Source organism: Anolis carolinensis, unplaced genomic scaffold (assembly GCF_035594765.1).
Source record: "Anolis carolinensis isolate JA03-04 unplaced genomic scaffold, rAnoCar3.1.pri scaffold_13, whole genome shotgun sequence".
Lineage (NCBI taxonomy): Eukaryota > Metazoa > Chordata > Lepidosauria > Squamata > Dactyloidae > Anolis > Anolis carolinensis.
In genome coordinates this window covers 19113113-19136988 of record NW_026943824.1, presented here as the reverse complement: position 1 = coordinate 19136988, position 23876 = coordinate 19113113, and the positions used below count along the sequence as shown (strand labels likewise).

Sequence of the window (23876 nt, the reverse complement as noted above, 5' to 3'; positions counted from 1 at the left end):
AATAAATAAATAAATAACGATATAAAAATAGATTGTTACAGAAAACAAAATGTTACACTAAAAAATAGCAATCAATGATAATCAACCCACTGCACCACCGGGGGCTCCTACCTGTGGAATGATGCCCAAGGTGAGAGAAAAAGGCAAGTGTGGATGTTGCAATTGGCCACTTGGATTAGCATTGAATGGCCTTGCAGATTCAAAATCTGGCTGTTTCCTGCTTGGGGGATTACTTTGTTGGGAGGTGTTAGCTGGCCCTGATTGTTTCCTGTCTGGAACCGCCCTGTTTTCTGAGTGGCCTTCTTCACAACCAAGCTGAAATCCAAAACACCTTGGCTTGCTAACAAAGCTTCCTACCTGGGGGAATCCTTTTATTGGGAGGTGTTAGCTGGCCCTGATTGTTTCCTGTTTGGAACCCCCCTGTTTTCTGAGTGGCCTTCTTCACAACCAAGTTGTGAAGTCCAAAACACCTTGGCTTGCTACCTGGGGGAATCCTTTGTTGGGAGGTGTTAGCTGGCCCTGATTGTTTCCTGCCTGGAACCGCCCTGTTTTCTGCGTGGCCTTCTTCACAACCAAGCTGAAGTCCAAAACACCTTGGCTTGCTCCCAACTTTAAAAATAAAATTATTATTATTAATGCTTCTTATCTGGGGGAATCCTTTGTTGGGAGGTGTTAGCTGGCCCTGATTGTTTCCTGCCTGGAACCGCCCTGTTTTCTGAGTGGCCTTCTTCACAACCAAGCTGAAGTCCAAAACACCTTGGCTTGCTCCCAACTTTAAAAATAAAATTATTATTATTATTAAAGCTTCCTACCTGGGGGGAATCCTTTGTTGGCAGGTGTTAGCTGGCCCTGATTGTTTCCTGTCTGGAATCCCTGTTTTCTGCGTGGCCTTCTTCACAACCAAGCTGAAGTCCAAAACACCTTGGCTTGCTCCCAACTTTAAAAATAAGATTATTATTATTATTAAAGCTTCCTACCTGGGGGGAATCCTTTGTTGGCAGGTGTTAGCTGGCCCTGATTGTTTCCTGTCTGGAATCCCTGTTTTCTGCGTGGCCTTCTTCACAACCAAGCTGAAGTCCAAAACACCTTGGCTTGCTCCCAACTTTAAAAATAAAATTATTATTATTAAAGCTTCTTATCTGGGGGAATCCTTTGTTGGGAAGTGTTAGCTGGCCCTGATTGTTTCCTGCCTGGAACCCCCCCTTGTTTTCTGCGTGGCCTCCTTCACAAGGCTTGCTTGAGAAGCCTTGTCTTCACAACTTCCGGTCACAAGTCCCGCCTCCTCCTTTTTCCTTCTCTCGGGCGCCTCTAGGACCCGTCTTCCGCTTCCGGTGAGCTTTTCTGCTCTTCGGCCTGAGGAGAGTGGACGAAGAGCTAGGCCGCGGTCTCCGCCGCCGCCTTTGGCCGGGTGTTGGCTCGTTTCCTTGGCGGGCCCTGGCTTGGCTCTTCGGGGAGATGCCTTTGCTGGTGGACGGGCAGCGGGTGGAGCCCTCGCAGCGGCCCCGGGCCTTGGCCTTCGCTCACCGGGGGCTGGAGGTAAGCAAGGCCGCGGCTGAGGGAAATCGAGCAGGCCTGGGCCTAGCCCGCCAGGGGTTTTGGACTCCAACTCCCAGAATTCCTCACGGCCTCAGGCCCTTTCCTTTTCCCCCTCAGCCGCTTAAGCGGCTGAGGGGGAAAAGGAAGGGGCCTGAGGCCGTGAGGAATTCTGGGAGTTGGAGTCCAAAAGAAAAGCACAACCAAAGCACCCCCGACAGATGTCCTCCGAGTCTCTGTTACAAAGTTTCCACCGCACGCAGAGGCAGAGAGTTCCACTGCTGAACAGCTCTCCTTAGAGAAGGAACATTTTATTGATCATTTTATTGATTATTTATTATTTATTTATTACAATAAATAATATTGTACCTTTCCCATTCCGGCCCATTCCGTACTGGGTTTTATGAACTATTCTCCTGTTTTAATATTGTATGTTTTATGTCGATTTTATCGATTGTTTTACTGATGATTGATGTTTTATTGGTATAATTGTTTTATTGTTGTATTGTTGATTTTTGATTGTTTTTATCGGGCAAGGCCCCATGTAAGCCGGCCCGAGTCCCTTCGGGGAGATGGGGCGGGGTATAAAAATAAAGTTGTTATTATTATTATCATTATTATTATTATTATTATTATATCCCGCCCTTCCCACCCAACGGGACTCGGGGCGGCTTACAATAAAATGCATATATAAAAATTATACAGTGCAATATAAATCAGTTAAAAATTATTATTAACTTTACATCAGTATTCATAAAACACATTATAAAATACAGGTAGGCGTGTTCAGTTCAAAAATCTGTCGATTGAGTTCAGCGTACATACATGATAATAATGGCCATATGAAAACACCCAGCCAAACAACCAGGCTCGAAAATACCTAGTTACATTCTATACAAATATTAAATAATTTGAGCAGAGCAGTACCTATTGATCTACTCACACTCTGGGGCTTGGTGCTCATCTCCATTTCTAAGCCAAAGAGCCGGCGTTGTCCAGAGACACCTCCAAAGTCATGTGGCCACTGACATGGCTGCATGGAGCGCTGTTACCTTCCCGCCAGAGCAGTACCTATTGATCTACCCACACTCTGGGGCTTGGTGCTCATCTCCATTTCTAAGCCAAAGAGCCGGCATTGTCCATAGACACCTCCAAAGTCATGTGGCCACTGGCATGACTGCATGGAGCGCCGTTACCTCCCCACCAGAGCAGTACCTATTGATCTACTCACACTCTGGGGCTTGGTGCTCATCTCCATTTCTAAGCCAAAGAGCCGGCGTTGTCCATAGACACCTCCAAGGTCATGTGGCCACTGGCATGACTGCATGGAGCGCCGTTACCTTCCCGCCAGAGCAGTACCTATTGATCTACTCACACTCTGGGGGTTGGTGCTCATCTCCATTTCTAAGCCAAAGAGCCGGCGTTGTCCATAGACACCTCCAAAGTCATGTGGCCACTGACATGGCTGCATGGAGCGCCGTTACCTTCCCGCCAGAGCAGTACCTATTGATCTACTCACACTCTGGGGCTTGGTGCTCATCTCCATTTCTAAGCCAAAGAGCCGGCATTGTCCGTAGGCACCTCCAAGGTCATGTGGCCACTGGCATGACTGCATGGAGCGCCGTTACCTTCCCGCCAGAGCAGTACCTATTGATCTACTCACACTCTGGGGGTTGGTGCTCATCTCCATTTCTAAGCCAAAGAGCCGGCGTTGTCCATAGACACCTCCAAAGTCATGTGGCCACTGACATGGCTGCATGGAGCGCCGTTACCTTCCCGCCAGAGCAGTACCTATTGATCTACTCACACTCTGGGGCTTGGTGCTCATCTCCATTTCTAAGCCAAAGAGCCGGCATTGTCCGTAGGCACCTCCAAGGTCATGTGGCCACTGGCATGACGGCATGGAGCGCCGTTACCTTCCCGCCAGAGCAGTACCTATTGATCTACTCACACTCTGGGGGTTGGTGTTCATCTCCATTTCTAAGCCAAAGATTTGAACCTGGGACCTTTCGGTATTATTATTATTAGTAATATATAATATACAATTATTTATTTATTTATTTGATACATTTATATCCCGCCCTTCTCACCCCGAAGGGGACTCAGAGCGGCTTACAAATTAAATTTACATACAATATTATATTATTAGCATAGCACAATACTGGCAATAAATTACTACATTGTACTATATCAATATATTGTAATATTATTATTAATATTACATGTAATATATAGTATATAATTAACATTATTACATTCTATTATTAGTATTATATTGTATTACAAAATATTATTATTAATATTATATGCATATACAATATATTATAATATTATATATTATTGTTTTATATATATATATATATATATATATATATATATATATATATATCGGTATTATGTAATTACAATATGTATTATATTGTGTTATTATTAGTATACTGTATTAAGGTAAAGGTAAAGGTTTCCCCTGATGTTAAGTCCAGTAATGTTTGACTCTGGGGGTTGGTGCTCATCTCCATTTCTAAGCCAAAGAGCCGGCGTTGTCCGTAGACACCTCCAAGATCATGTGGCCGCTGGCATGACAGCATGGAGCGCCGTTACCTTCCCACCAGAGCAGTACCTATTGATCTACTCACACTCTGGGGGTTGGTGCTCATCTCCATTTCTAAGCCAAAGAACCGGCGTTGTCCGTAGGCACCTCCAAGGTCCTGTGGCCACTGGCATGACTGCATGGAGCGCTGTTACCTTCCCACCGGAGCGGTACCTATTGATCTACTCACATTTGCATGTTTTTGAACTGCTAGCTTGGCAGGAGCTGGGGCTAATTCCGTTCCCGCCCATATGTAGCAAAATTTAGTAAAATGTTCTGTTCCTGACTTTAAAGTCTTATTTCCTATTTAATTGTGCACCCCTTGCTTTGAAAGCCGAAACTTCCAACTCCAAAAACTTCATTTTTTTGTCCCACAAACTATGTTGAATTGATGGAGACTCATTGAAAAGCCTTCACAAAATACAGTAGAGTCTCACTTATCCAACACTCGCTTATCCAACGTTTTGGATTATCCAACGCTTTTTTGTAGTCAATGTATTCAATACATCGTGATATTTTGGTGCCAAGTTCGTAAATTCAGTAATTTCTACATAGCATTACTTTGTATTGAACTACCTTTTCTGTCCAATTTGTGGTATAACATGATGTTTTGGTGCTGAATTTGTAAAAGCATAACCTACTTTGATGTTTAATAGGCTTTTCCTTAATCCCTCCTTATTATCCAACATATTCGCTTATCCAACGTTCTGCCGGCCCATTTATGTTGGATAAGTGAGATTCTACTGTACTTGTATTTTCAATCCCTTTCTTCTTTTTCTCTTAACCATCAGGAGCAAGCCAGGCGTCTCCGAAGCCAACCCGCTCGCCTGGTGGGCCCCAAAGGGCTCCTCTACGTCCAGCAGAGAGAGTTTGCAGCCACCACTCCTCGGGATGGTAAGTTGGCCTCAAGTGAGGGTCCCTCTTCATTTGTGGGTCTGGCACTTCCAGTGTTGATGGTTTGTGGCTTCAGATTGTGGGGCACTCGCTGGTCGTAATCACTCCTAACCATTGTCGCATCTCCCTGGGCTGGCATTTGGAGGAACTTTTGGAAAATGGCCTTTATAACTATGGAAATAATAATAATAATAATAATAATAATAATAATAATAATAATAATAATAATACTTAATTTTTCTATCCCGCCACCATGTCCCCAAAGGGAGTGAGGATACAATGGGGGGAATATTCCTAACAAATCAGAAATAACAGGTTATTCAGTCTAACAACTGAAACCATTGCCTTCCATAATTATATCTGGTTGAGAACCACTGATTTAAGCACAGAAGTGATTAGCAAATCAGCTCCAGATGGTTTAAATAATCCAGTGATGGCCAGCCTATGACACGCGTGTCAGCACTGACACGCCTAGCCATGTTTGCTGACACGCTGCCGCATGCAGATTGATTGGACGACTAATGTCTTTTGTGGCCAAATTTGGTGTGATTTGGTCCAGTGGTTTTGTTGTTTACTCCATGTGAATTATGCACATTACATTTATATATACAGTAGAGTCTCACTTATCCAACACTCGCTTATCCAACATTCTGGATTATCCAATGCATTTTTGTAGTCAATGTTTTCAATACATCCTGATATTTTGGTGATAAATTTGTAAATACAGTAATTACTACATAACATTACTGCGTATTGAACTACTTTTTCTATCAAATTGGTTGTATAACCTGATGTTTTGGTGCTTAATTTGTAAAATCATAACCTAATTTGATGTTTAATAGGCTTTTCCTTAATCCCTCCTTATTATCCAAGATATTTGCTTATCCAAGCTTCTGCCGGCCCGTTTAGCTTGTATAAGTGAGACTCTACTATGTGTGTGTGTGTGTGTGTGTATAATTCTATTATTATTCTGTTATTATTGCAGTATATTAATATAGTATTACTATTGTATTATTATTATATTATTCATTATTCATGATTACATTAAAACTAGAATAGAGAGAAATCAGCGTGGAAACTGCAAGAGGTACCATAGATTATTGTACATGGAAATAATGGTAGTAAATAGTTTTTAATTTATTAAATACAGCTTTATATTACAATTATATATTTTTGTTATTTAAACTATACATATTGTGAAATTATGGGTTTTTTTCTCAAAGTAACACACCACCCAATTCATGCTAGGTTTTTTGGTGAATTTTGACACACCAAGTGCAAAAGTTTGCCCATTATTGAAATAATCTATCCTGTATTTATTATGTCCTTACCATTTATGTGTTTTAAATTTAATTTTTTATCCTTGTATTTCTGTTTTAGTTGACTGGTTTTTAACTGTTACAATATTCTTGTTTCATATTGTATTACTGTTTTTATCTTTTTATGTTGTGATTTGTGTTATGTTGTTGTTTATTTTGTCTAGTTATGCTGTTTGGGCCTCTGCCCCATGCCAGCCCTAACCCTCATGAATGTAAAGGGACTCATCACAGTGGATCTTATCTTTGTTCCTCCCCATTTACCAACAGGTTCTGTTTCCATCCTTGGATCCGATGATGCAACTACCTGCCACATAGTAGTAATCAGGCACACAGGTACCTATTTGTTGTTGTTGTTGTTTTCCTTGTTGTGGTTCAGTGATAAGTGTGGAGTTGCAAGGAATGTCTTACTGGTGTAGAACTAATGCAGGGAATCTGTGGATCTGTTAACATTGCTGACTGGCTTACCTATTTAATATCAATCAGTCAGGGAAAAACAAGAAAACAAACGACTGGCAATTGTTTAAAAACTACAAGGGTTGAATGAAAAGTAATGCCTCCACCTTCGTAAATCCTCAACTGGTCTGCGGCAGGTACTGGCTTGTTCAGGAGACTCTCCTCTACAGTTCCTTTTGGCGGGAACCCTTAGCATTGAACGGTTGTGTTGTTAAAGTGTGAAGTATGGAACTCTGCACAGACTGGGAAGCCTTAGCATTGGACGGTTGTGTTGTTAAAGGGCGAAGTATGGAACCCTGAGCAGACGGGGAAGCCTGTTGTGTTGTTGAAGTGCCAAGTATGGAACCCTGCGCAGACGGTTGGTTAATGCGACTTAAGCAACGTGCAGTCATTGAATTCTTGACCTCAGAAGGTGTCACCTCAAAGGAGATTCATCCGAGAATCCAAGCTGTTTGTGGTGATTGTGTTGATGTGAGTCCTGTACATCGTTGGGCGAGTAAGTTTAAGGACGTTGAGGTGGCAAACAAAGAGTTGGACGCCCTGTGACAGCAACCACCGAGTTTCGCAAGCAAAAGGTTGACAGATTGATTCAGGACGATCGTCGTATCACTCAGAGAGAAATTTAAAGCATAATCAACATTTCACAAGAACGTGTGGGTCACATTATTGCTTTGCTTGGCTCTCGGAAGATCTGTGCACAATGGAGACTGTGAGATGCTGGTTGCAGAGTGTCGACTTCTTCCGTGACGACTTCAGAAAACTTGTTCATCATTGGCAGAAATGGATCTAATTGTCTGTAATCATGTAGAAAAGTGACTAGTGGTAGTTAAAGAGCACATTCTAAAGATTATTTATGTGTTTGCTTTATTAAAATATTCCCATCCAAACCCAAGTAACGAAGGTGAAGGCATTACTTTTCATTCAATCCTCATATGAGTAACCAAAGTGGGTATGTTTGGTGATCGGATAATACAACGGTCCCCAAACAAAGGCAATACATACAATATATGTATTGTATATACATATAATATTGATAATAATATTATGTAATAAATTTAATAATAATAATACACTATTATAATTGTATATTATATATTACACGCAGTATTACTGATTTCAATATAGTGGTATAGTACAATACAGTAATATATAATGTTTATATTGTGCTATGCCAATAATATACTGTATATACTCGAGTATAAGCCTAGTTTTTCAGCCCTTTTTTTAAGACTGAAAAAGCCCCCTCGGCTTATATGCGGGTGAGGGTCCTGGTTGGCTTATATTTGGGTCAGCTTATACTCAAGAATATATGGTACATTTATTATTTTTCTGTATTATTGTGGCTATTACATTTATTTTACTCTATTATTATTATTGCATTTATTATTTTACTCTATTTTTATTATTACTATTAATAATATGTTTATTATTTCACTCTGATATTATTATTACATTTATTATTTCACTCTATTTATTACTTGTATTATTTTCCTTTATTATTATTATTATTACATGTATTATTTTACTCTATTATTATTAAAAGGATACATAAGCACATTTACATTGAAGAAGACGAGAATACTGATATGATCAGAGTTGGACAGTCTTATCTTAAATTTGAGCTTTATGTAAATATTCAAAAACATTTAACCTACTGATGCCTCAATTAATGTAATTTTATTGGTATCTATTTTTATTTTGGAAATTTCCCACCCTCGGCTCATGTTTTCCCAGGTGTTTTTGTGGTAAAATTAGGTGCCTCGGCTTATATTCGGGTCGGCTTATACTCGAGTATATACGGTAATTTATTGTATGTACATATAACTTGTAAGCTGCCCTGAGTCCCCTTCGGGGTGAGACGGGCAGAATATAAATGTCTCTAATAATAATAATAATAATAATAATAATAATAATAATGCTTGTAATAATAATAATAATACATCACACAGTCCTAGACACTTAGGAAGTGTTCGACTTGTAATTTTGTGATATGAAATCCAGCATATCTGTCTTGTTTGCTGTGTCATAGTAAAATAATAATAATAATCCAGCGTATCTATCTTGTTTGCTATGTCATAATAATAATAATAATAATAATAATAATAATGCTTGTAAATGTCATAGATTTCAAGCCTGTTCTTCTCTCTGTGTTTCCCAGGTAGTGGAGCGACGTGCCTGACGCATTGCGATGGGTCAGATACAGAAATGGAAGTCCTGTTAATGATGAATGCAATCAAAATGCTTTCTTCTAACACAGAATGTGGAAGGTCAGTTTTTTTTCTTAAACTATCCTTTTAGGGGATTTAGTTCCAATTGCAGGGGTCCCCAAACTTTTTAAACAGGGGGCCAGTTCATGATCCTTCGGACCGTTGGAGGCCACTATAGTTGGCCACTGAGCAATAATAATTAATAATAACAACAACAACAATAATAATAAAGAGGGTTGGAAAAGACCCTTTGGGCCGTTGAGTCCAACCCCTTTCTGCCTTTGTGCACCGAAATCACAAGCAAAGCACCCCTGACAGATGGTCACCCAGCCTCAATGTAATAATAATAATAATAATAATAATAATAACTATAGTTGGCCACTGAGCAATAATAATTAATAATAACAACAACAACAATAATAATAAAGAGGATTGGAAAAGACCCTTTGGGCCGTTGAGTCCAACCCCTTTCTGCCTTTGTGCACCAAAAGCACAAGCAAAGCACCCCTGACAGGTGGTCACCCAGCCTCAATGTAATAATAATAATAATAATAATAATAATAATAATAATAATAAAAGAGGGTTGGAAGATGACCCCTTGGGCCATTTAGTCCAACCCCCTTCTGCCTTTGTGCACCAAAAGCACAAGCAAAGCACCCCTGACAGATGGCCACCCAGCCTCAATGTTAATAATAATAATAATAATAATAATAATAACAACAACAACAACAACAATGGTTGTAAGAGAAGAGACCCTTTGGGTCATTTAGCCCAACCCCCTTCTGCCCTTGTGCCGTGGGGGCCGGATAAATGGCTTCGATGGGCCGCATCCGGCCCCCAGGCCTTAGTTTGGGGACCCCTGTCCAATTGCAAAAAAGCCCAGCCACATTTATCAAATAATTATTTGATAAATACGTATAAATCCAACCCTCCTCCCATATGGATGCCCTTTGTGAGGATGCAAAGGAAAGATGGGTTAAAAATAGATTTGGAGTTGAATAAATACATGTTTGTTATTATTCACTATGACAATAACAATAACTGTTTGCAAAAATGACAGCAACATCTATACACATAATAAAAGTGAAAATATGTACCGTATATACTCAAGTATAAGCCGACCCGAATATAAGCCGAGGCACCTAATTTTACCACACAAAACTGGGAAAACATTGACTCTAGTATAAGCCGAGGGTGGTAAATTTCAGAAATAAAAATAGATACCAATAAAATTACATCAATTGAGGCATCAGTAGGTTAAATGTTTTCGAATATCTACATAAAGCTCAAAATTAACATAAGCCTGTCCAACTCTGATCAAATCATTATTGTCATCTTCTTCAATGTAAAAGTGCTTATGTATCCTTTTAATAATAATAGAGTAAAATAATACATGGAATAATAATAATAAATAATATAGGAAAATAATACAAGTAATAATAAATAGAGTAAAATAATAAATGCAATAATAATATCAGACTGAAATAATAAATGTCTTAATAATAATAATAATAATGGAGTAAAATAAGTGTAATAGTAGCAACAATAATAGAGAAAAATAATAAATGTACCATATATTCTCGAGTATAAGCTGACCCAAATGCAAGCCAACCAGGACCCTCACCCGAGTATAATAACTTTATAATAATAACTTTATTTTTATACCCGGCCTCTATCTCCCCAAAGGGGACTCAGGGCGGCTTACATGGGGCCAAGCCTGAATAAAAACAATAGCAATATAAAACAATATAAAAGTATAAGCTGAGGGGGGCTTTTTCAGTCTTAAAAAGAGGGCTGAAAAACTAGGCTTATACTCGAGGATATACAGTATATGTGTGTGGCCGTGGTGTCCACTTCCACAGACCGCTATAGCTCTCACTACTCGGGAGACACCAATGTCTCTCCCTCCAATGACATTGCAGGTTATGGCGAGCACTATGAACATGTATGTCCAAGAGCCCTGCCCATGTCTTCCACAAACTCCATCCTGCCCACCACCCAAGTGAAGGCTTTCCTACGGGGACAATTTCATCCTAGATTTTCTGATTTACCTCCACCACAGACACCCCAGTGTTTCTGACTCTATCTTGATGTGGAATTAGCATGACCCCGCCCACTGCTTCTCCCATAACCCTTTCCTATTCACAGCCAACAGAGGAGTTGATCAGCAACTGAACCTATTAGAGAGGTTCGGGGATAATTTATCATAATTTATAGGAGTTGTAGGTCCTGGGATGTATAGTTCACCTGCAATCTAAGAGCACGCTGAACTATACATCCCAGGACAATCTAAGAGCACGAGATGGTGGCGGGGTATAAATAAAGTTTTATTATTATTATTATTATTATTATTATTATTATTATTATTATTATTAACTCCACCCATGATGGACCTGGAACTAACTTGGCACACAGAGCCCCCGTGAGCAATAAAAATGCTGGAGGTTTTTGGAGGGATTGATAGGAGTTGTAGTTCACTGACATCCAGAGCACATTATGAACCCAAACAATGATGGATCTGGACCCAACTTGGCACGTAGCCCCGATATGCCCTAATTTCGATACTGGTGGGATTTGAGTGGAATTGGAATTGATAGAAGGAGCTTTCTAATTCCTTTTAATGTTCTTTCACACAAGCAGATTAAAGACACAAAGTGATGTGCTGTTGCCTTTGAGATAGCGATGCGATCCTTCTCAAGTCAAGCTTAGAGTTTCGATTGTTCTGCTAAAATCATAAATGAACCCATTCTTAGCTCTGCTTGTTTGTTTAGGTTGGAGGTACACCTGGTTGGAGGGTTCAATGACGATAGGCATTTATCCCAGCAACTTACCAACCAGCTTCTTAGTAAGTCCACGTTTTCTTTCATGTTCTCTCCGTCAAACATCGGGTTCTGATTGGGTCTGAGTTTAATTTATACAACCCATTGGTGTTCAGTCTGGGTCATCAGCAAGAGCTCAAAATAATGTAGAAGCGAATACTGATGCTTGAGTTAAACACATTAATTGGACAAATCCATGTAAATTTTACATACCTTTTGCTAAGTCTGCTAAGTATCTATTATCTTTTCACACGCCTTCATTTGCTTGATGGAACTGTTTCTCAGATGATTTGCTTAACTATGGTTTGGAGTGATGGCCAGATTGATGAACCTATTGATGTTTAGAATGGAAGTGTCCTTGACGACTGACTGATTTCCTCTTTTTTTGTGCAGTTTTTTGTGGTAGTCGGTACCGTAAATAACCTTATTTACGTGGTGCTAAATGACCGCTATGATGGCAGGCCCAAGGCTTTGGGAAAACTGTTGTGTCTGGCTTTACTCGGCAGCACTTTAGGCAACATGAAAGTTAACCAAAACGGGTCTACTGAAAACAGGAAGAACAAAAGTCTAACTCCACCCGGGACTATTGTAAGATAGCTTAAAACAAGAAGAACTTCCTTACTATGAGAGCTGTTCAGCAGTGGAACTCTCTGCTCCGGACTGTGGTGGAGGCTCCTTCTTTGGAGGCTTTTAAGCAGAGGCTGGATGGCCATCTGTCGGGGGTGCTTTGAATGAGATTTTCCTGCTTTTCGGCAGAATGCGGTTGGACTGGATGGCCCCCCGTGAGATCTCGTCCAACTCTATCTACGATTCTATAATTCTATATGATTCTATAATTTTACATCAGAGGCAAAAGACTTTCAAGGATTCCAGAGAGATGACTGCAATCATCAAAATCTCCTAATTCTAATACACGAAAGGAGATTTTGATGGTTGCAGTCATCTCTCTGGAATCCTTGAAAGTCTTTTGCCTCTGATGTAAAACAATGGATTATAGGCTGGTGTTTATAACCTGTTGTGGTCTGTGAAACTTGGGCTGACCAAAAGCTTCTGTTGTCTCTGGGACTGATGGTATATGAATACTGCTAAATGCAGTGTTTATTTGATGTGTTGTCGAAGGCTTTCATGGCCGGGATCACAGGGTTGTTGTATGTTTCCTGGGCTGTATGGCCATGTTCCAGAAGTATTCTCTCCTGACGTTTCGCCCACATCTGTGGCAGGCTTCCTCAGAGGTTGTGAGGATGTCTCATTGAATGGCCACGGCTCAATGCTTTGCGATGCTGGGATTTGTAGTTTGGTGCGGCGTGAGCGTCCTTCGGCAGAGGAGGCTCAAAACGGTAGAAGCTTTGGTGTCCTAACACTTTTGCAGGAAGCAGATGTAATGCATACTTTTTTGGGCCAAATTACAAAGAGTGCGCCTTTTGCCCATTGTGTGCGCATGACATGTGGCAGCAAACACTTTTTTTGTTTTCAGGGTTTTGAAAATTGAGCTGCACGTTAGATTCGATGGCGCATGAAATTCGAGTAAATATGATAATAAAATAAATAGTATTTCCTTATAGTTTGCATCATCTTCATCTGTTATTACTCCTAGGAGCCTTTGACAGCTTGCAGGACAGCATCCATTTAGTGACTTTCTGTGTGACAGGTAAAATTATTTCTAATGTTTTTATTGTGAATGTAGTTTTAATTTGCTTATTGTGAAATTTGTATTATTGTGAAATTTGGGTTTGGCCCCATTTTAGCCGCCCCGAGTCCCTGTGGGGAGATGGAGGCAGGGTTAGGGTTTATTCTATTATATGATATTATTATTATTATTATTATTATTATTAGGATTTATTATATTACTAGCTTGGGTCCCTGGTGGTGCCCGCATTATATGAGAAAGGCCTTGTTTGTTTTTGGATGTGTGATATGCTACTGCTGAACAATTACAGATTATGATGACACTGTTTATATTGTATTATGGTGATGATTATTACAGTAGAGTCTCACTTATCCAAGCTAAACGGGCCAACAGAACGTTGGATAAGTGAATATGTTGGATAATAAGGAGAGATTAAGGAAAAGCCTATTAAACATCAAATTAGGTTATGATTTTACAAATTAAGCACCAAAACATCATGTTTAACAACAAATTGGACAGAAAAAATAGTTCAATACACAGTAATGCTATGTAGTAATTACTGTATTTTCGAATTTAGCACCAAAATATCACGATATATTGAAAACATTGACTACAAAAATGCGTTGGATAATCCAGAACGTTGGATAAGCAAGTGTTGGATAAGTGAGACTCTACTGTATGATTATTATTAGGATTTATTATATTACTAGCTTGGGTCCCCGGCGGTGCCCAGGTTATATGAGAAATGCCTTGTTTGTTTTTGGATGTGTGATATGATACTGCTGAACAATTATAGATTATGATGACACTGTTTATATTGTATTATGATGATGATGATTATATATTATTATATTAATAATAATATTTTTATGATGTAATACAATGTAATAATAATTATAATTCAGTATTATAATTGTATATTTATATTACATGCAATATTACTAATAATACAGTACAGTCTCACTTATCCAATGTTCTGGATTATCCAACGCATTTTTGTAGTCAATGTTTTCAATATATCGTGATATTTTGGTGCTAAATTTGTAAATACAGCAATTACTACATAGCAATGTGTTATGAACTACTTTTCTGTCAAATTTGTCGTATACGGGTTTGTTATACATTGTCTAACATGATGTTTTGGTGCTTAATTTGTAAAATCATAACCTATTTTGATGTTTAATAGGCTTTTTCTTAATCTCTCCTTATTATGCAACATATTTGCTTATCCAACATTCTGCCGGCCCGTTTATGTTGGATAAGAGAGACTCTACTGTATTGCAATATAGTTGTATAATATAATATATTGCATGTATATATACTTGTAAACCGCCCTGAGTCCCCTTCGGGGTGAGAACGGCTGGATATAAATGTCGCTAATAAATAATAAAAATATAAAAATAAAATAGTTGTTATTATTATTATTATTATTATTATTATTATTATTATTATCCTCCCCTCCAATGTCTCCTCTCATCTGCTTGACCAATGATGACAAGTGGCTCTCGGTTGTTTTTCTGGTCACAGAATCATACTGTATTTTTCTCTCTTCTCTTTTGCTCTTTTCATTCTGATTTTTGCCTGTCTCCAACTGGTCCATTTTTGTGTTGTCGAACACTTTCATGGCCGGTATCACAGGGTTGTTGCGTGTTTTCTGGGCCGTATGGCCATGTTCCAGAAGTATTCTCTCCTGGCCCGGAAAACACACAACAACCCTGGTCCATGCTTCTGGAGCATGGCCGAAAAACTCACAGCAACCCAATAAACGTAATAATAATAACAACATCAACAACAACAACAATAATAATAATAATAATAATAATAATAATAATAATAATAAGTACGGTATGATACTTAGCCATTAAAAACGGAATGCACAGATACAGAACAAATGACATTTGGGTTGACCACAATAATATATGTGAAAGGGACCTAGTAAATCACAAACTGAACATGAGCCAACAGTGTGATGCAGCAGCTGAAAAAGCCAATGTGATTCTAAGCTGCATCAATGGGAGAATAGTGTCTGGATCAGGCATGGAGGAATGTCTATGTTAATTGCATGTTTCATGCATATGCCTATGTTTGATGTTTTTATAGTTTTAATCTACAGTTGTATGTATTTTATTTAGATACGTGATATATTTTTATGTATTTGTAAGGCATTGAATTTTGCCATTTATTATGTTGTAATCCGCTTTGAGTCCCCCCAGGGGTGAGAAAAGCGGTATAGAAATGCAGTTAATAATAATAATAATTATTATTATTATTATTATTATTATTATTATTATTATTATTATTTTCTCTGACAAATTCAACAATTCTGTCCTTTCCTTTGAATAACAGATTTAAATGACCGGCAGGAAAAAGGCAACCACTTTCCGTTTTTATATGGAATTGGTAAGTAGCGTTCAGATTTGGTGGTATTAATCTACAAAAGTAGCCAATTAAGAAAGGCGTGAAGAAGTTCTGCCTCTTCCTTGGTTTTGTTCACTTGTTTTTCTGATGTGTTCTCAAATAATACGCTGTGTCCAGATTGGTTCATCAGGTGCTCTGCTATGGCTGACTTCTCTGGTCAGAAGGATTCCCCCAGGCAGGAAGAAGCCAGGCTTTGAAACTGAAAGGCCATTCAGTGCTAATTGCAATATTCACACTTGCCTCCAACAGACAAGGGTTCTTTCTTCCTCCCACCCTGGACATCATTCCACAGATATTTAAACCCCACTAGCCTAGTTTCCAACAGACCTCACAACCTCTGAGGATGCCTGCCATAGATGTGGGCGAAACGTCAGGAGAGAATGCTTCTAGACCAATGATGGGCAACCTTTTGCACTTGGTGTGTTAAAATTCACCAAAAAACCTAGCATGACTTGGGTAGTGTGTCACTTTGAGAAAAAAACCCATAATTTCACAATATGTATAGTTTAAATAACAAAAATATATAATTGTAATATATAACTGTATTTAATAAACCAAAAACTATTTACTACCATTATTTCCATCTACGGTACCTCTTGCAGTTTCCACACTGATTTCTCTCTATTCTAGTTTCAATGTAGTCATGAATAATGAATAGTATAATAATAATATAATGGTAATACAGTAGAGTCTCACTTATCCAACGTTCTGGATTATCCAAGGCATTTTTGTAGTCAGTGTTTTCAATACATCGTGATATTTTGGTGCTAAATTTGTAAATACAGTAATTACTACGTAGCATTACTGCCTATTAAACTACTTTTTCTGTCAAATTTGTTGTATAACATGATGTTTTGATGCTTAATTTGTAAAATCATAACCTAACTACCTGTGCCCAGCCACGCATTGCTGTGGCAAAGTGGTGGTGGTATTGGTTAAAAGTTGTTGTGGAATTTTTATTTGACGTTATTTGTATTTTTTTAATTAATTTTATTGTAACTTATCTTTTTTATTTATTATGTTTTATTATTTTGTTGTATTATTTTTAGTTATTTTGTTATAGTATTTTATTGTATTAATTTTTTTAGTGTTTTTAATTATTGTTATTGTATTATTTGTATTTATTTTATTTTTTATTCTTTTATTAACACTGGGCTGAGTGGGTTGCTAGGAGACCAAGTGGGCGGAGCTTAGCCTTCTAAGTAGGACTTTATTTTTCTTTTCTTTTTGTTGTATCAACCTAGAGGCGTGGATGATGGGTTGTGTTGTCAATTTTCGAGGTTGGGGGGCCTGTAGTTTGTTGTTGTTTTGTGGGTCGCCATGATGCCATCACTCATTTATATATATCGATTTGATGTTTAATAGGCTTTTCCTTAATCCCTCCTTATTATCCAACATATTCGCTTATCCAATGTTCTGCCAGCCTGTTTATGTTGGATAAGTGAGACTCTACTGTAATTGTAATATATAACTGTATTTAATAAACCAAAAACTATTTACTACCATTATTTCCATGTACAACAATCTATGGGACCTCTTGCAATTTCCTCGCTTATTTCTCTCTATTGTAGTTTCAATGTAGTCATGAATAATGAATAGTATAATAATATAATGGTAATAAAATGATAATGTACTACAATAATAATAGAATGATAATAGAATGATATTATATATATATATATATATATATATATATATATATATATATACACACACACATACACACACACACACACACACACACACACTAGCTGTGCCCGGCCACGCGTTGCTGTGGCAAAGTGGTGGTGGTATTGGTTAAAAATTGTTGTGTAATTTTTATTTGACTTTATTTGCATTTTTTAATTAATTTTATTGTAAGTTATATTTTTATTTATTATATTTTATTATTTTCTTGTATTATTTTTAGTTATTTTCTGTTATTATAGTATTTTATTGTATCAATTTTTTTAGTGTTTTTTATTATTTTTTATTGGGTTGCTAGGAGACCAAGTGGGTGGAGCTTAGCCTTCTAACTGGCAGCAATTGGATAAAAGTAATTATTCCTCTCTAATTAGGACTTTATTTTTCTTTTCTTTTTGTTGTATCAACCTAGAGGCGTGGTTGATGGGTTGTGTTGTCAAATTTTGAGGTTGGGGGGCCTGTAGTTTTGTTGTTTTGTGGGTTGCCGTGATGCCATCACTCTTTCATATATATAGATATAAATGTAATGTGCATAATTCCCATGGAGTAAACAACAAAACCACTGGACCAAATCACACCGAATTTGGCCACAAAAGACATTAGTCACCCAATCCATCTGCATGCGGCAGTGTGTCTGCAAAAATGGCTAGGCGTGTCAGTGCTGACACGCGTGTCATAGGTTGGCCATCACTGTTCTAGACCATGGCCATACAGTCCGGAAAACTTGCAGCATACCAGAATCATGTCAAAAGCAAATAAGGGATAGTTAGGCATTGCAACCTACTCCAGAGCCTGACATTACGATATCTTTCTTCTGCCTTTCGAATCCTTCACTGCATTCTCGTTTATTCTTTCCAGCTGTAAACGTTAAAACTGGAGAAGTCTTCCACGCCACATTTCCAGACAGAGGACCTGCTGAGGATTTGCGTTCCGCCAGTATATTGACAGGAGCCAAGGCAAGTGGAGGGGAGATTGGCAGGATCCTTAATGGCATTTGGGTTGAGAAAGTTGGAAGTAACTCATACTGTAGATGGCCTTTGCCTTCCTCTATGTGTGCATAGACATATACTTCTGTTTGTGAACAAATAGACAAAACAAACACGCATAAAGACACACCTGTTTCACCAGGCTTTTGAGTTCTGTTATTGATGTTTTAAAAGGTGGTTTTAGGATGTTTTAAAGATGTTTTTAAGATGTTTTTAAATTGTTGATTTTAGCCGGTTCTTGTAAGCCGCCCCAAGCCCTAGGGGAGTGGCAGCATATAAGTTTGAAAAATAAATAAAAATAAATAAAAATAACTAAACAACACAGATGGCCATCAGTTGGGAGTGCTTTGATGGTGTCTCCCTGCATGGCAGAATGGGGTTGGTTTGGATGGCCCTTGGGACCGTTTCAGACTCTAGGATTTTGTTTGCATACATACATAAAAGCATATGTAGATACACATATTTTTAGGTGGATATACGTGTGAAAGTACAGTAGAGTCTCACTTATCCAACACTCACTTATCCAACGTTCTGGATTATCCAACGCATTTTTGTAGTTGATGTTTTCAATAAATCGTGATATTTTTGTGCTAAATTAGTAAATACAGCAATTACTGCATAGCATTATTTCGTATTGAACTACTTTTTCTGTCAAATTTGTTGTATAACATGATGTTTTGGTGCTTCATTTGTAAAATCATAACCTAATTTGATGTTTAATAGGCTTTTCCTTAATGCCTCCTTATTATCCAACATATTTGCTTATCCAAGCTTCTGTCGGCCCATTTATGTTGGATAAGTGAGACTCTACTGTATATATATGTGTGTGTGTGTGTGTGTGTGTGTATATTTGTGTGTGTATATATATACACACACACAGTAGAGTCTCACTTATCCAACATTCGCTTATCCAGCGTTCTGGATTATCCAATGCAGTCTGCCTTTTAGTAGTCAACTTTTTTTAGTCAATCTTTTCAATATATTCGTGAATACAGTAATTACTGCATAACATTGCTGTGTATTGAACTGCTTTTTCTGTCAAATTTGTTGTAAAATTTGTAAAATCATAGCCTTATTTGATGTTTAATAGGCTTTTCCTTAATACCTCCTTATTATCCAACGTATTTGCTTATCCAACGTTCTGCTGGCCCGTTTATGTTGGATAAATGAGACTGTGTGTGTATGTGTATATATATATATGTGTGTGTGTATGTATATATATATGTGTGTGTGTGTGTGTATGTATATATATATATGTGTGTGTATGTGTATATATATATATGTGTGTGTGTGTATGTATATATATATATATATGTGTGTGTGTGTGTATATATATATATAAGTGTGTGTGTGTATGTATATATATATGTGTATGTGTGTGTATATATATGTGTGTGTGTGTATATATATATATGTGTGTGTGTATATATATGTGTGTGTGTATATATATATATGTGTGTGTGTGTATGTATATATATGTGTGTGTGTGTGTGTATACACACACGCATACACACACACTTGAAGATACAGGAAAGAGCAAGATGACATTACATTTGGATAGATTTGATAGCGGAAATCTCCTGTTGGGGGTCTGTATATGTTTACACACCCATGAATGTACACATGTATATCTAAATGTGTGTTAAGTATATGTATTCAAGTACAGAGCACTGCTTGCTCTCCTATACAAGCCGGGGCTGAATATATCCTGTATATACTGCATATTGGAATTGGGATACTAGCATTCTGATTCTCTCGTGAAGTTTTTGCTGCGCCCGCCTTTTGAAAGCTTGCCTCCTCTTTTTATAGATGGTTAACATTTATGACTCGAGGAAGGAAGAGCTTCGCATTGGGCCTTATTTCTGGATGCCTTTCCCCCATGTCGATTTCTGGCTACAACAGGACGACGAGCACATATTGCAGGTAATTATAGGATTGTGTTGTCATGGCTGGAATCGCTGGGTTGCTGCGTGTTTTCTGGGCTGTCTGGCCATGTTCCAGAAGCATCCTCTCCTGACGCTTCGCCCACATCTATGGCAGGCATATAAAAATGTAATGTGCGTTTTTCCTATGGAGTAAACACAACAAAACCACTGAACCGAATCACACCAGATTTGGCCACAAGAGACATAGTCATCCAATCTATGTCTTTCAACCAAAAAAAACCCTACAACAATAAAGTCCAAATTACAAAAGAGGAGGAAGAGCTGTTCTCCCTCTGGCTACTTCTTAAGCCAAGGGCTCCTCAAATGTTTGAAGTCGAAGGCCGGTTTAACTGTGCCTGGGGCTGTGGCGCAGACGGGAGAGCAAGCCAGTGCAATTAACTGCAATGAATCACTGACCAGGAGGTCATAAGTTCGAGGCCCGCTCGGAGCTATGTTGTTTGTCTTTGTCCTATGTTAAAAAGGCATTGATTGTTTGCCTAATATGTGTAATGTGATCCGCCCTGAGTCCCCTTCGGGGTGAGAAGGGCGGAATATAAATACAGTAGAGTCTCACTTATCCAGCACTCGCTTATCCAACGTTCTGGATTATACAACGCATTTTTGTAGTCTATGTTTTCAATATATCGTGATATTTTGGTGCTAAATTCATAAATACAGTAATTACTACATAGCATTACTGCGTATTGAACTACTTTTTCTGCCAAATTTGTTGTCTAACATGATGTTTTGGTGCTTCATTTGTAAAATCATAACCTAATTTGATGTTTAATAGGCTTTTCCTTAATGCCTCCTTATTATCCAAGATATTCGCTTATCCAACATTCTGCCGGCCCGTTTATGTTGGATAAGTGAGACTCTACTGTAATGTAAATAAAAATAAATAAATAAACTGTTGTGGGGCCGGACTACTGTTTGAAAACACCATGCATAAATTCCTCTGCACACTGCACATGTCTTATTTATAGTATGTATTAAAAAATGAAAGAATAATACAATATTTATTGTGTTGGGATGCCTCCCACCCAAGGTCCTTCATTGAGGGATTGTTTAGGGATCATGGTCTGATTTTTGTCTTTGCAGAATCTTTCCACTTCGCCGCTCGCCGAACCCCCTCATTTCGTTTCCCACATCCGGGCCACTCTCGTGTACTTAAAAGAGCATCCTTTTCCCGACAAGACCCTCTTCCCTAACAGGAGACCCTGGATCTACAGGAAGAACAGCGATGGCCTATGGGAGAGGGTCTCTGCGGATCAGATCTAGACGACGACTCAAAGACTCGAAGCCGAGAGAACCCCCCGAGTGCGGTCGTGCCAAAGAAGTGGGCGTCCTCCGAGCTTCACTTTAGGAACAGCTCCATCAAACCGTAGTTCCAGTATCATCAAAAGCGGAATCTCAACATATATTTACCGAATTAAGATTGCTGAAGATAGACAATTTGTGACGACTTCCAAGTGTTCCTGCGCTGCAACGTCTACCAGACGGGAGCCTATCGGTCGTGTTTGTTTATATTATTTGCTCTACAACTTCCAGGATGTCTTTGCAACTGTGGATTTGTGTTGGATGCAGTCTTTAAAAGGTATCTTTTGCACATTGCACATGGTGCCCAGGAATGCTCAATGCCGATGCCGTCTTCCAAGCTTTCTCTGGAAGAATCAAACTTGGATCTCATCCTGTGTCCATCCTGAGTGGAGTGTCCACAACATCATTTTTTTCCCAGAAGCAAGCATTCTCAATCTCTCATTGTTCAGGATGAAGTGCTTTTTTAATCGAGTCGTGTCCCGCAGCAAGAAAGTCTTCCCTCTGGAGCCCGTGCTGAATTATTTTAGGTAATGAATTTTCCCCTGATCTTGGGGTCGAGAAGTTAGCAGTCATGACCACCACCTTCACAGATATTTCTTATTTTATAATACACTCACTGTGCCCGGTCACGAGTTGCTGTGGCGAAATGTGGTGGTATGGGAAATAAAGTATTGAGGAATTGGTGGTAGTTAGTATATGTTATTTCCTAAAGCTTGTGGATATACAATATTTCTGGTTGTTCCTTTTTTGTCTGTTGCCTTCTCCCTGAGGGAATTTTTTTTATGTTGGGAGGTGTTAGCTGGCCCTGATTGTTTCATGTCTGGAATTCCCGTTTCCAGAGTGTTGCTCTTTATTTACTGTCCCGATTTAAGAGATTACATTGTTCTGTTTTATTATCCCACAGTAATTTTTATATATTACAGTAGAGTCTCACTTATCCAAGCTAAACGGGCCGGCAGAAGCTTGGATAAGCGAATATCTTGGATAATAAGGAGGGATTAAGGAAAAGCCTATTAAACATCAAATTAGGTTATGATTTTACAAATGAAGCACCAAAACATCATGTTATACAACAAATTTGACAGAAAAAGTAGTTCGATACACAGTAATGCTATGTAGTAATTACTGTATTTACAAATTTAGCACCAAAATATCATGATATATTGAAAACATTACTACAAAAATGCGTTGGATAATTCAGAATGTTGGATAAGTGAGACTGTACTGTATTTATTTACATCATTTTTATCCCGCCTTTCTTCCCAGGGGGACTCATTACATTTATATTCTTATTTTATTTGCTTTGAACTGGATTATATGAAGTTCCTTCTACACAGCTGTATAAAATTCACACTGAACTGGATTATATGGCAGTGTGGAGTCAAGATTAATTCAGTTCAAAGCAGATACTGTGGATTATCTGCTTTGGCATTCTGGGTTATATAGGTGTGTGGAAGGCCCTTGAATCTACACTGCCATATTCATTCCAGTTCAAATTAGATAATCTGTATTTTATAGGCAGTGTGGAAGAGGCCTAAGTGAACTCTGCCTGTCCACAGAAGCTATTATACAAAGGAGGGGGGCTAAAGGGGGCAGCCCTTCTGACTGGCAGCCCGGGGGAGAACGGCTCTTCCTCATCCTCTGTAATTTGATCTCTATTTTTTTAGGTTTTTTAGTTGAAAGACATAGATTGGACGACTACGTCTTTGGTGCCCAAATGTGGTGTGATTTGGTTCAGTGATTTTGTTTTTTACTCCATGGGAAAAACGCACATTACATTTTTATATATATATAGGGATTATTTGAATGTGAAACAGCTCTGCATGTGAAGAAAACGTTTTGTTTGTAACCTCAGCGGCATGTCCGTGAATACATGTGCAGATGTGTATACTTTGGGGTTTTTACCTCCTTGCTGTTGGCTATGAGTTCTGTGTAAGCCAAGACTATGCAAATGCCTGTATCTTTACCTGGGTCCAGCAAAGATAATCATGATCTAAAGTTCTGAACCGGATTTATGTGCGTATTTCTTTTTCTGGAACAATTCTGCATATGCCGGGAAGCCCAAAGCTTTACCTAATGGCGCAGCAGAAATCCACATCTCC

At 38.5% G+C, this 23876-nt stretch overlaps 1 protein-coding gene across 1 annotated transcript; it reads left to right on the top strand.

Annotated features, from left to right (window-relative positions):
• The first annotated feature begins 1315 nt into the window (after positions 1-1315).
• ntan1 (N-terminal asparagine amidase) lies at positions 1316-23785 on the top strand. Its single transcript, XM_062964311.1, has 10 exons — positions 1316-1536; positions 4915-5017; positions 6604-6669; positions 8948-9056; positions 11768-11841; positions 13410-13463; positions 15789-15842; positions 18402-18499; positions 20339-20452; positions 21556-23785. Exons 1-10 carry the CDS (start codon positions 1456-1458, stop codon positions 21733-21735), a joined length of 933 nt encoding a protein of 310 aa, XP_062820381.1. The 5' UTR covers positions 1316-1455; the 3' UTR covers positions 21736-23785.
• Positions 23786-23876: the final 91 nt, after the last annotated feature.

Coding starts and splice junctions, on each gene's coding strand:
- ntan1 (XM_062964311.1), top strand. CDS start 1,456: ATGCCTTTGCTGGTGGACGGGCAGCGGGTGGAGCCCTCGCAGCGGCCC. Junction 5,018..6,603: donor AGCCACCACTCCTCGGGATG/GTAAGTTGGCCT, acceptor ATTTACCAACAG/GTTCTGTTTCCATCCTTGGA. Junction 15,843..18,401: donor TCCGTTTTTATATGGAATTG/GTAAGTAGCGTT, acceptor TATTCTTTCCAG/CTGTAAACGTTAAAACTGGA.